At 40.0% G+C, this 13,099-nt stretch overlaps 1 protein-coding gene across 2 annotated transcripts in view; it reads left to right on the top strand.

The window, feature by feature from the left end:
• Positions 1-13,099, top strand: part of COBLL1 (cordon-bleu WH2 repeat protein like 1) — a 120,034-nt gene that overhangs the window by 73,611 nt on the left and 33,324 nt on the right. The window contains exons 2-4 of one of the 2 annotated variants that reach the window (XM_029071896.2): positions 799-981; positions 10,329-10,530; positions 10,800-11,028. In XM_029071896.2, the coding sequence (XP_028927729.1) occupies positions 799-981; positions 10,329-10,530; positions 10,800-11,028 (614 nt within the window). Of the gene's footprint in view, positions 1-798; positions 982-9,894; positions 10,121-10,328; positions 10,531-10,799; positions 11,029-13,099 lie in introns of those variants that run through there. The other variant, XM_029071897.2, reaches the window with a different exon arrangement.

Raw genomic sequence — 13,099 nt, 5'->3', positions numbered from 1 at the left:
AGGAACATATCTACCAACTCTGTTACACTGTACTGTCCCAAAACACTTACTACAGTGCTCTGCAAACAATAAGCACTCAATAAATAGACTGTGAGCCAGTTATTGGGCAGGGATCGTCTCTATCTGTTGCCAAATTGTACATTCCAACTGCTTAGTATAGTGCTCTGCACATAGTAAGCACTCAATAAATGCTATTGAATGAGTGATTAAGGTCCCCTATTATTTTCTTTAAATTACTTTTGCAAGATTCAAAGGATTGCCATTTTTGTGTTTTCTAGAGGGAGAAGCCCTGGAGTTCTTCAGCTACTCCTAATGGGCTTTTTTTTCCCTAATTTAAAAACATATGTGTTTTTAAATGCTTATAATGTAGAAGGATTTTTAACTAAAAAGTGAAAAATGTGCTTAAAAATTATATTTTCCAGTGTTATGGTAGGTGTGAAAGACATGTTTTCAGTTCTTGCTTTCTGTTAATCAGGTCACTAAATTCACTCAAGTCTCAGGCTACTCTCTGACTATTTTCAGAAGGAATCCTTCTCAGCAACGAAGGAGGAAGGGATTTGAAAAACATATTCCTTTTAACCCAAATGATTTAAGGGTGTCCAAGATGTATTAACTCCTTGCTCATCTGGCTCTCTCCAAAGTTGTTTAAACATGCACAAAATATTATTGCTTTCCTATATCACATCCTGTCCAAACCTTGTAAAGATCGAGTAAGATTTATTTCTTGAAACAGTCTAACAATGTAGATTGTTAGCCTTTTTCATTTTAAAATATTCATTATTCTCTGTTTTTCTTTAGAAGAAAAACCAAAGCCAAAGCTCCTCTTCCTCCAGACGTTAAATACACCGAAGGCTCTTCACTTGAATCTATGGAATCCCCTAATTTCACAATGGAACAGAAAGAAAATATGATCGATAAAGACATTGAACTCTGCGTTATTCTTCCAGGCGATGTGATCAAATCGACTGTTGTTCATGGCAGGTATGTTAAAACTGAAATCATTTATCTTTGCAGTAAGTATGCCAATGACCTGTGATGATGGCATTTAAAACACTTCACTGATCATTCGGGAATACAGAAAATAAAACAAAACGTAACTTTAACTCCTGTTCCATTTTCACATGAAGTACCGCACCCGTATTTGATCACCCCCATTTTAGGAAGCTTGAGAAAGTGGACAATAGAGGGAATAAAATAAGCAAGGAGATTGAATAGTATCCAAATGAGGATAGTCTGAAAAGATGAGGACTCTTCAGTGGGGAAAGATGAAGCCTGGAAGATGATATGATTGAAGTTTACAAAATAACTAGAGGCACAGAGAATTGCTAGTCTCCAAAGCCCATTGCATCAGGTCTGACAGACCTCCACCGTAGCTTGAGAATAGAATGTTTGAAAATAAGGAAGTACTTTTTCACCTAGGGTATGGGAAACGAAGAGATTTTGTTAGCCCTGGAAGTTGTGCAGCAAAATGTCAGTGTGTTCAAGAGGAGTCTAGGTATATTCATAATAATAATAATAATGATGTTGGTATTTGTTAAGCGCTTACTATGTGCCGAGCACTGTTCTAAGCGCTGGGGTAGACATAGGGGAATCAGGTTGTCCCATGTGGGGCTCACAGTCTTAATCCCCATTTTACAGATGAGGGAACTGAGGCACAGAGAAGTTAAGTGACTTGCCCACAGTCACACAGCCGACAAGTGGCAGAGCTGGGATTCGAACTCATGAGCCCTGACTCCAAAGCCCGTGCTCTTTCCACTGAGCCACGCTGCTTCTCCATGGCCAAGCAGCCCACAGTGGGTTATTTAGAGTGAATGTTTCGATATGTCAGGAGGTTAAAAAGATACATGGATAATCAGCTGTGATTGATTTATTGCAGGGAAAAGTTAGGGGTATTAAAGGGCACATTTATAAACACGAGGAAGAATGTCAAAGAGGGAAATCATTCTTTTCCTCTCAGTATTGTTTCCTGCCGTATTCAGTTCTTATAATTTACAGCTCGAGTTTCTGTGATTTAGACAAATATGGAAACGCCAAATTTCCACACTCCCAGGTTCAATTAGAAATGTAGCATTTTAAAACTCCCCAGTTAAAGCTGGCCATAAATGGGAGGTGAGCTCCCATAAAAAAGCAGACAGAACATGATTCTCACACTCCAAGAAGTGCTCAGATGAAGTATTTTCTGCAAAAGACCCCAAGAGAAGGTAATCCCATATCTGCCCCAGCACTTAATACAGTGCTTGGCACATAGTAAGCACTTAATAAATACTGAAATTCTTCTTCTTAAGATTATTGTTTCTACTGATGGGCATAGCCCCAGCAGCCAGAACCAGGAATTGAACCCAGGTCTCCTGATTCCCCAGAGCAGTGTTTTTTCTACTGGATCAACAGCAGGGCTAAATGTACCTTAACTTTGTAGAGCAGTTTGAGTTATTTTCCAAAGCACTTTCACTTTGCTTATCTCATCTGTGTCCTCAAAACATCCCTGTGAGGTAGGGAGAGGCAGCTATTACCATCCCCATTTTAAATTGAGGAAATTGAGTCATAGGAAGAATCAAGGGATTGCCTGAAGCCACGGTGGCTCCGCTCGGTGTAGCTGCTGCTTTTGGGGCACAGGTTTTATGTCGCTCACGTGTACCACCCTACATACCCAATTACCAGTACGTTCAGAGTTGGGAATCATCAGAAAGTAAAGACTCTTCAGAGGCAGGCCCAAGTCTAAGGCTCCGTTTGATGTGGGTTAGAGTTAATAGTGGGTGATTGGGGGAATTTGGTCCAGTTCTGGATATTTATAGCTATTTTCTATAATAACACTAACTCCTGTTCCTCGAAATCATTTCATCTGGGTTAGTTACTACAAATTATTAGTTTACTTTTGATTTTTTCCTCTAATATACTGCATGGGAATTCTACCACTGTGTTTAATTATGGCTGCAGAGCCTGAAATTAAAACTTGCGACTTCATCTCAAGATGTGCATTTCTTGAAGACGGTGCTAGCCTGTACAAGAATGAAATAACCTACTCGGTCTTGCTTCTATGTTTCTTTTTCTATTTAAGTACTGTAATTTTCAATATTCCAAGATGAAGGTAACTTCTTAAACTCTTGAAGGCCAACGCAGGTAATACTTGTGCAGTTCAAGTTGAAAGGCCAAGTTATATAGTGCATTTAATTTTCCACCTGAAGAGAGAATGGAAAATTACACCAACTATTTTCTTGGCATTGTCCCATTTTTCAACTTTAGGGCAGGCATTAGGAGTATCTGTGTCCTAAATCACATCTTTGCTTCTCGATAAGTTAGATTTTTATCGTTTTAGTTGACTCGTCCATATTTTAGTGAACCATTAACTGAATCAAGTAAAATTTACACATTTTCTAGATCACTGCCTATACTGGCATAACTGAGACAGTCATGCGTAATGAAAAAATTCATTGGTGGCAGTTTTGCAGCCACATTTCAAAGTGTCAGAAATTTGAAGGAACAAACTCAATTATCAGAATAAAGGATTTTATTCCTTAAAAGGTACTGGATAACTTGATCTACAAAATCAACCTTCTTTTTTCCCCAGAAAGGAACTTGTCTTGTAAATCTCTAGTGCCCTGAACAAATGTTGAAGAAACAACCTTAGATGAATGGAATGGCTTTGTAGAGAAAATGTAAAAGAAGAAGTCAATGCCAAGAAAATATCATCTTTGGACAGCATTGTGAGAAAGGGCCTAGAGCACTTCTTGGGACATATCGTTCAGGGCCAAAACCTTGGTCTTAAGCCCATGAAGAATATGATACAGAGCTGGACCAATAGTTGATCTATCTCAGAATCTATCAAATAGAATCATTTGTCAATTTGGATCTTGAATGAACGGTGTATTCATTTAACAGCTGCACTCTTTGACATCTATCCTAATGACTTTGGACTTTCCAGCCATATTTTTTCCCTCTCATCCCTAACTTTCTTTATAGTAATCCATTATCAACCTTCTTTTTCCTCATTATTTTTATTTATTATTATTAATAATAATATTAAGTGCTTAGTACGTGCCAAGCATGTTTTAAGCACTGGGGTAGAAACAAGGTAATCAAGTTGGACACGTGGGGCTCATAGTCTTAATCCCCATTTTACAGATGAGGTAACTGAGGCACAGAGAAGTGAAGTGACTTGTCCAAGGTCACACAGTAGACAAGAGGCAGAGCAGCGATTAGAGCCCAATCCTTCTGACTCCCAGGCCCGTGATCTAGCCATTAGGCCAGCTGCTTTTTTGATTGTTTTATAGTTTGCAACCTTATCATGCTCCCTTTTAGCATTTGTTAATGAGCACCCTGGAATTTTATAGGAGGTATAATCATAGTACTCTCTCACTTTGAGATAAAGCTAAGTTAATGAGGGCATAGACACCTCCCTTCCTTTCAATCTCAACCTTTGAAATATTTTTTGACTTAGTTCATCATAATTTAGCAATTGATAATGACAATATTTAACATAGATGATTGCATAGCTCTAGTTTAACAAAGATGTCTTTTTCCTGAGTTAGCTGTGAAAGCTAAGACTTTGAAAATTAAATATTTACACATCTTAATAATTCCAATTGAAATTTTTCTTATTAGTATGTATTTTTAATGATTATTTGATCCTATCATTATGTTGCATTTCTTAATATGTTATTGTTTGGGTCAATATTTGAGAGTCTTGAAAACATATAAGTATTTTCAATGGGAATTTTTTTTTTTGCTTAGTACTCTTTTTAGCCCAAAAGTATTTTTATGGAGCCAGTTAACAAATTAATAACCCCTCTTGGATACAACAGTAAATGTAGTTGTTTAGTCTGGCAGTAGTTGTTCAGTTTTGGCAGTTTGAATAGTTCTATTAGTGACATTATTCCAAACCTGGAGAAGTGATCATGGCCAACCTTAGAGAAGTATATTTTGTTTATGGGAAATGGTCAATAATAATAAAAATAATAATGTGATATTAAGTGCTTGCTATGTGCCAAGCACTGGGATAGATACAAATTCATCACTTTGGACACACAGTCCCTGTTCCACATAATAATAATGTTGGTATTTGTTAAGCGCTTACTATGTGCAGAGCACTGTTCTAAGCGCTGGGGTAGACATAGGGGAATCAGGTTTGTCCTACATGGGGCTCAGTCTTAATCCCCATTTTACAGATGAGGTAACTGAGGCCCAGAGAAGTTAAGTGACTTGCCCACAGTCACACAGCTGACAAGTGGCAGAGCTGGGATTCAAACTCGTGACCTCTGACTCCAAAGCCCGTGCTCTTTCCACTGAGCCACGCACATGGGGGGTCACAATCTAAGTAAAATTGATGGCAGACATTGAATCCCCATTTTACAGGTGAAGTAACTGAGGAGCAGAGAAGCAAAGTGATTTGCCCAAGATCACACTGCAGGCAATTGGCAAAACTGGGATTAGAATCTAGGTTCTCTGACTCCTAGGCCCATGTTCTTTCACTGGCCCACACTTGATACAGCATGTATGAAGGGGATTTTTTTTTTTTTTTTTGGTTTTTCAGGCATTATAGAGGTGACAAGATAATGATAGGCAGAATTGAGCAACCTTAATCAGGACTTTTTTTTTCCCCATGTAGGAATGCAAGGGATGGAATTCTGTTACCTTTTGCATAGTAGAGGAGGTGAAAAACACAGTAGGTGCCCAGTAAATGTCAGCAGTCAACTGTAAGAGAGCACACACCTGAACTAGGAAAAGATAAGGGAGGGAGGAGAATATTTAACTAAAGTCATATTGACCATATTCAAGCCCAGTTATAATGAAGACTTTTACCCTATCACACTATGAAAAAAAAACCCAGACACACATTTTGGGGACTTTTTTGATTGGAGATAAAACACACTGCTCCTCATCAAAGTTGAATTGAGAGACTTGGATGGGAATTAAATGTAGATAGAAAATTTTGACAGCGATGGGAATATGAGACTATCTTTTTTACCCTGTGTGATCTTTTATCTTAAAGATTATGTCGTGTGTTTTTTTTTATCAGAATCAATGTTTATCTGAACTTATCTGGTGCTGAAGCTAGTACCAGCCAGAGATGAGAATTGAGAAGCATTTTATCGTATGATTCCTGTTAATGATCACACATTTTATTTTTCTGAGATCCTCCTTTGGGAGGAGATTTTGAATCAGCTTTCAGAAAGGGAGAATTATTTCTCTTGTGCTTTTACTTCTTAAGACTGTGAATTCCTCACAGTAGTGCACAAAATAGTCTTGATGTGACTTGAAAGAATGAATGCTCCATTACAAAGTGCCTAACCTACTACTTATACTATTTTTTCCAGCCACTACCTCTCCTTCAACCCTTCCCAACTCCCCTCTCCAAGATCCCTTCTCTCCAACAATCTTCTTTCAAGACCCAGTACCTAAAATGAATCTACTATTTGTCTTATTTTGATCTCCCTCCTAAACCTTGGTAGGGAGAAAATGGTATGGTGCCTTTGTGACATGGGATACTAATGTTGACCATTATACCTGTGACTTTTCTAGTCACTTTCTAAAGGAATAAGTCCAGAGTTGCAGTGTCCTTGTCTATTTAAGGGGTCAATCACGTTTACTGAGCACTTACTGCATACCTCCGGAGCTCTTGGAAGAGTACAGTATAAGTTGGTAGACTCGTCCCCTATCCGCAACGTGCTTCCAGTCTAGAGGGGAAGGCAGGCATTTGTATGAATAAAGTATGGATATGTTCCTAAATGCTATGAGGTTGAGGGAGAGGTGAAAAAAGGAAGCAAATCCAAGTTCAAGGGCAACTCAAAAGGGAGTGGGAGAAGAGGAAATGAAGGCTTAGGCAGGGAAAGCAGTTGAAGTAGGGACTCTTGTGGTTCTAAATGCCGGTGCTCCCCGAGATAGTCCCTGGTTTTCTATCACCATCCTGTGACTCTTGCATTTTGACTTCCCGGGAGGCCCAGAAAGCACGTGTGATTCCGCTACCCAATCTTGCTCTTGAAGAGCTGGCTGCTGAAGATGGAAGGAATGACAAAAGGCCCACTGTGATTGCGATTACTCCAAATTTGTGGTTTCCCTCCCACACAAAATATGCAAGCACATATGAACAGATAACCAGTATTTACTTATTTAAGGATTCAAATGAAAGCAATAATTGTGCATCGAATCCAAGGATAATGGCCTATCCCTGATTTGGAACCTATTCCTAACTCAAACCCCAGGACTAACTGCCCCATTGAAACTCACTGTTATATGACATTAGCAGCTGTTCTCGGACCACTGACTCTTTTCTGGTAGCTCCCCTTAGTGATCCATACTTTTCTGGTAAATCCCAGGCTCACTACCAGCAAACAGCTGAAATGGACATCTCTTTCCTCACTGTTCAGAAGATTCTCAGTTGACCCTGTAATTGATTCTCTTTTCTAGTCCTCTCCTCAGTCCCCAAATTCTCCCGTGTAAATGCCTGATTCCAGCTGACGTCACTGGTGAGTGATTGACATCCTAGCCAAATGAGCTTTTCCTTTGGACCGAGTAATGAAGAGTGGGCAGAGTGATTGGTCTAGAACCTTCTGGTCCTTTCCCCTCATCTCTGTCTGGGGTTAATCTGACTTGGATTTTCACAGAGCTATCATACCTCATGAAACTATGGTAGCGTGAGATTTAAGGACAAAACAAGAAGATGCCTTTGGAAAATTAGTAATAAGAATAACTGTGTTATTTGTTAATGTGTCAAACACTGCAGTAATATATGCCTTGTGTGGGATTGGATTATCCCTAGTGCATTAGAGGTTGTGTTGTCACTGCCAGTATTGTCAGGCAGTATCTGCCACTATAACAGCCTTTGCTGTTTTTTTATTAAGTTTTCTACCACAGTAATTCAATAACAGATAATGCACATCTACTCTGTGCCAAGAACTGGGTAGAGGTTCAAGGAGGAGAATTCAGACATGTCCTTGGGCCCCAAGGGGTCTTAGTCTACAACAGCATAGGGCAACAAACACATGAGAGAATGTTGGACGAAAATATGAAAAAAAACCAAATAGCATAAACTCAACAATAAAGGCAATAAGAGCTACGGGATGTTGCAAGCTGAGGAGGAGTTTTCAGGCTCCTCGTAGCTCAGGCCATCCGGTTAAGATCCAAACAGTACAAACTACCCAACCTTTGGATAGTTTGGGACGTACACTGCCGTCCCCCGCCCCCACAGATGGCTTTGAGATGGGTTGGGCATCTCTGCAGACGATGGACCTTGGCATGTGAACTTGCGTGTGAGGCGAGCACAGTGAGTGTGGATTGGGGGAAGGAGAGGGCTGGCTAGGTCGCCCTTTCTCACCTTGGCCAGTGAGCTCGTTGTGGCCAGGGATTGTCACTGTTTATTGTTGTATTGTACTTTCTCAAGTGGTTAGTACAGTGTTCTGCACACAGTAAGCGCCTAATAAATGGGATTGAATGAATTAAATGAAGTTAGCAGATACAGTTCAGACTTGCTGTCTCCACTATGAGTGTAGTGCCACCTGTTGTTCAGTGAGCTGGAGATTTGGAGGACGTCCTTAGGAAGAATTGGACAAAATGTGGTATTATAAACATGATGGTATTTGTTAAGCGCTTCCGATGTGCCAAGCCCTGTTCTAAGCGCCGAGGATTCTGAAAACCTATGGTGGAGGAAAGCAGTGCACCATACCTATACAGGGTGGTGCATCCAAAAGCTTCACCGAAGTACATAATTTTAAAAAATCTACTTCTGATGATTTGCATTATAAATCAGTACTATTAAATTGGTGAGGCGTGGGAAGAATTCAGTGCTGGAAATCAGATTTTTTTTTTTTTTTGGTTGGCCTTTTGCACTCTACTTGAATCTGCAATCCAGATTCCTTCAAGCATTCAAGGTAGTGTCCTAAAATGGCCCTCGCAGTCAACAATGGTCTTTTTATTTGGGAAATCTAACCCTTAAGAATGAGAGTGTCCTACATTAGAGAGATTTTCTATGTCAGGGATTGTGAAGGTTAACTAGTGGGGTGTTAAATGAGTCGGTGGAACTCTGTGGTTGGTGTAATAAATAGTATTCAAAATGTATTACACCACCCACAGAGTTCCACCGACTCATTTAGCACCCCGCTTTAGGAATATGTAACAGAAAATATTCAGCACAGCAAGTTAGAGTGTTAGGATTAGAATGTAGTTAAATTAAGAGATCACATCTCTGCTATACATTTGATATCTGTATTTGCAGAGTAAGGAAGCAGATAGACTGACTGAAGAAATAGGTCACGTTGCTCTTGGTCTATGATTTTACAACTATGAAGAGCTTTAGGAAAGGAATGTGCTATAGATTTATTTGGTAAAGAACACTGGAACAGGGTGAGATGTACATAAACAAAGAAGTTATTATCAGTAGTGGAAAAAAATTACCGTGCTTTAAAAAAAAACCCAAAAAACAAGGAAAACTTCTCTTTCATTCAAGTCGGTATGTATATGTGTCTGTGTAGGGACTACTGACAGAATTAAGACGATGATGAAATATGGTAGGGAGAGTGTGAAGAAACAAAAATGGAAGTAAAAGGAGCCCATAGCATTTAAAGGTAATAACTCTTGTTTATCTTCCTGGATTTTATAGTGCTTTTCTGGCAGAGATTATGTAAGCCTATACATTTGAGGGAAGACAGAGGCAATGAGATTTTTTTCCACATGAGATTTAGAGTTTTCATATTGTTATTACTTGGCACATTTCTAGAGAGGAGGAGGAGACTGTCACGGGACTACAGGTGTAACTAATTTTAAAAAGCTCCCAGTAACAATAGACACCTATCCAATTGGCTGCCAAATGGAATCATGCTCTATCCTTTTATAGCTGTACCTCATTTATTAAATATGGGCTGCTCAGATTTTACTCCATCTAACACTTTTTTTTGTTACAGTTATCAACTATAGGAAAAGTGTCATCTTAAAAGCCAAGATTCACATGGTATATCTAAGTGAGACATGGTTTGCTTTGCGACCCAAAGAACTAGGTTTCATCCATCTTACATCGGATCAATCCCTCCGAATGAAACTGAACAGTCCTGAATTTCATCTTCAGAGGAACCATAAAAGATTATTTTGAGTATCTAAATGACAGTAAATGCTCAGTGCATTACATGAAGAAATGGTAATTTTGAGGGAGAAAAGAGAACTTGAAAATGTTTCCACTCTGGATGCTTTAATGCTTTACAATTCTATCTTTTTCTGGTGCTTGAATGTGAAAAGTAACAACATATTTGGACCAACAAATTTTGTTCTTCAGTTGGAGATTTTCAAAGATTTTGTTTCATGATATCTGATGGCTTTCTGAAATCATTGTTATTTTCATTTTTCAGGAAACCGATGATGGACTTGTTAATTTTCCTATGTGCACAGTATCATTTAAACCCATCCAGCTATACCATTGACCTGATGTCTTCTGAAAATAATCCAGTTAAATTTAAACCCAATACACCAATTGGAATGCTAGAAGTAGAGAGGGTGATTTTAAAGCCCAAAAATCTGGATAAGAAAAAAACTACACCTTTAGTCCCGGAGGTAAGAATTCTACCCCAGTTCTTATTGTCAAGATGCTGAAAAATTTAATATTGTGAATAATGTGTTTTCTATCATGAACTGGAGTCTACTCAAATTGTAATAGAACTAGTAGCATTTATTGAGCGCCTCTTTGGTGCAGTACAGTGTATTAGTCCCTTAAAACAAAAACCGTGTACAGCACTGGGGACACTCAATTTCACGCTGTTAAAATTGATGATAATCTCTAAAGACCAATAATTCTTGCTTTTAACGGCTATGTTGTGTTTCAGCAAACTGTACGAGTGGTAATCAATTACAAGAAGACACAGAAGACGATAGTGAGAGTTAGTCCACACGCATCACTTCAAGAACTTGCCCCAATTATTTGTAATAAATGCGAGTTTGATCCTTCCCACACCATATTATTGAGAGACTATCAGTCTCAGGAGCCTCTTGACCTGACAAAGTCCCTTAATGACCTTGGGCTACGGGAACTTTATGCAATGGATGTCAGCGGAGGTAAGATTTCTGCTTTTGTTTCATTCAGCGGGAGGTGTAATAATGATTGTTATAATTGTGAATCAGTCAATCGATCAGTCATATTTCTTGAGCGCTTACTGGGTGCAGAGCGCTGCACTGACTCCATGGGAGAATCCAGGACAATCAAGTTGTATTGCACTAAAGGAGTTTTCAATCTAATAATCCAAGTTTGCCGTCTAAATGAAAATGCTTATTCTATGCCAAGTGCTGTAGTAGATACAAGATAATCAGATCGTACACACCTTCCCAATTAATGGGATTTGCTTGCGGGCCCGCATCATGAAATTAACATGGAGATGTTACAATAATAATAATGATTATTGTGGTATTGGTTAAGCACGTACTATGTGCCAGGCACTGAATAAGCGCTTGGGTAGGTACAAGCTAATCAAGTTGGACCCAATCTCTGTCCCACATAGGGTTCACATTCTTAATTCCCATTTTACAGACTAGGGAACTGAGGCACAGAGATGTGAAGTGACTTGCCCAAGGTCACACAGCAGACAAGTGGCAGAGCTGAGATTAGAGCCCAGGTTCTTCTGACTCCCAGGCCCGTGTTCTATCCACTAGGCCATTCTGCTTCCGTGTCCTGAATATTGTGTAACATCCCACCCTTTTGAAGGGTTTCTTGGCCAACCAACAAGCATTCAAAGTTGCCATATTCACTTGTTGGTCACCTCTGTGTTGGCTACAGGAGGATGTGGTTTGAAATGTCCAAATTGTCCTGATGGGATGCTGGAAAACTTCCAGTGGACCTCGTGGCATGATGGTAGCGTGCCTGACTCCAGATCAGAAAATTATGTCTTCATATCATGTCAGGGTCCCTCTAGACTGTAATATTTATTTGTAAAAAATGCGAGTTTGATCCTTCCCACACCATATTATTGAGAGACTATCAGTCTCAGGAGCCTCTTGACCTGACAAAACTCATTGTGGGTAGAGAATGTGTTATATTGTTGTGTTATATTCTCCGGGTGCTTAGTTTGGTGCTCTGCACCCAGTAATAATAATAATGTTGATATTTGTTAAGCACTTACTATGTGCAGAGCACTGTTCTAAGCGCTGGGGTAGATACAGGGTGATCAGGTTGCCCCACGTGGAGCTCACAGTCTTCATCCCCATTTTACAGATGAGTTAACTGAGGCCCAGAGAAGTTAAGTGACTTGCCCACAGTCACACAGCTGACAAGTGGCAGAGCTGGGAATCGGACTCATGCCCTCTGACTCCCAAGCCCGTGCTCTTTCCACTGAACCGCGCTGCTTCTCTAGCGCTCAGTAAATGTGATCCATTGATTGATCGAGTGACTTGTGGAATTTGGAATTTGGAAATTACTTTTGACATGCCATTCTAACTGGCTCTCAGCCAAATAGCCACTCAGAGCCTGGTAGGATAGCGTTGGTGGAAATAAAGGAGTTTCTACTCTTCAAAGCCTCTCCCCAACTGAAGTGCATTTAGTAGGAAGTGTTAATAACATCTGCCACTTGGCACGGAGTAATGGTCCCCAGTGAGCACCAGTTAGCAGAAACGTTGCAATTTTATTCACCAGACTAATGTGGCTTCTGTCTCAGTGGCTGTTTCACTCTTGATTCTCCATACAGCTGAGCACGGTCCCTATCAGAGAGGGCTGTTTTCATCTGTGATTTATTTTCGTGTCTGCCTCTCCTGCCAGATTAGAAAATTCTTTAAGGACAGAAATATTGTCTACTGTCTACTTGTATTGAACTGGCTTATATGCTTAGCACAGTGCTCTGCATACGGAAGGTGTTCAATAAATACTAACGACTGATTCATAGGCAGTCGCTATGGGTTGGGGATGACTCGAGAGCATAAGACAAGACAAGGGTGGATAATCTGTGGAGTGACTCTGCAGGGAGGAGCAGTGAACCTGCCAGGCTCCCAGAGAGACGCGTATTAGTGCTGTAACCGATGCCTCTCGTGCCCTTTTCCTCTCTGCTCTCCTGTGCTTCCTGATCAGGAGTCCTGTGGTGAGCAAGCCAGAGGATTAAAGGTAGTATTAGAGAAGCAGCATGGTTCAGTGGAAAGAGCCCGG

The sequence above is a fragment of the Ornithorhynchus anatinus genome, chromosome 9 (genome assembly GCF_004115215.2).
Source record: "Ornithorhynchus anatinus isolate Pmale09 chromosome 9, mOrnAna1.pri.v4, whole genome shotgun sequence".
NCBI classification, from domain to species: Eukaryota; Metazoa; Chordata; class Mammalia; order Monotremata; family Ornithorhynchidae; genus Ornithorhynchus; species Ornithorhynchus anatinus.
This window is presented reverse-complemented; position numbering and strand designations above follow the sequence as displayed.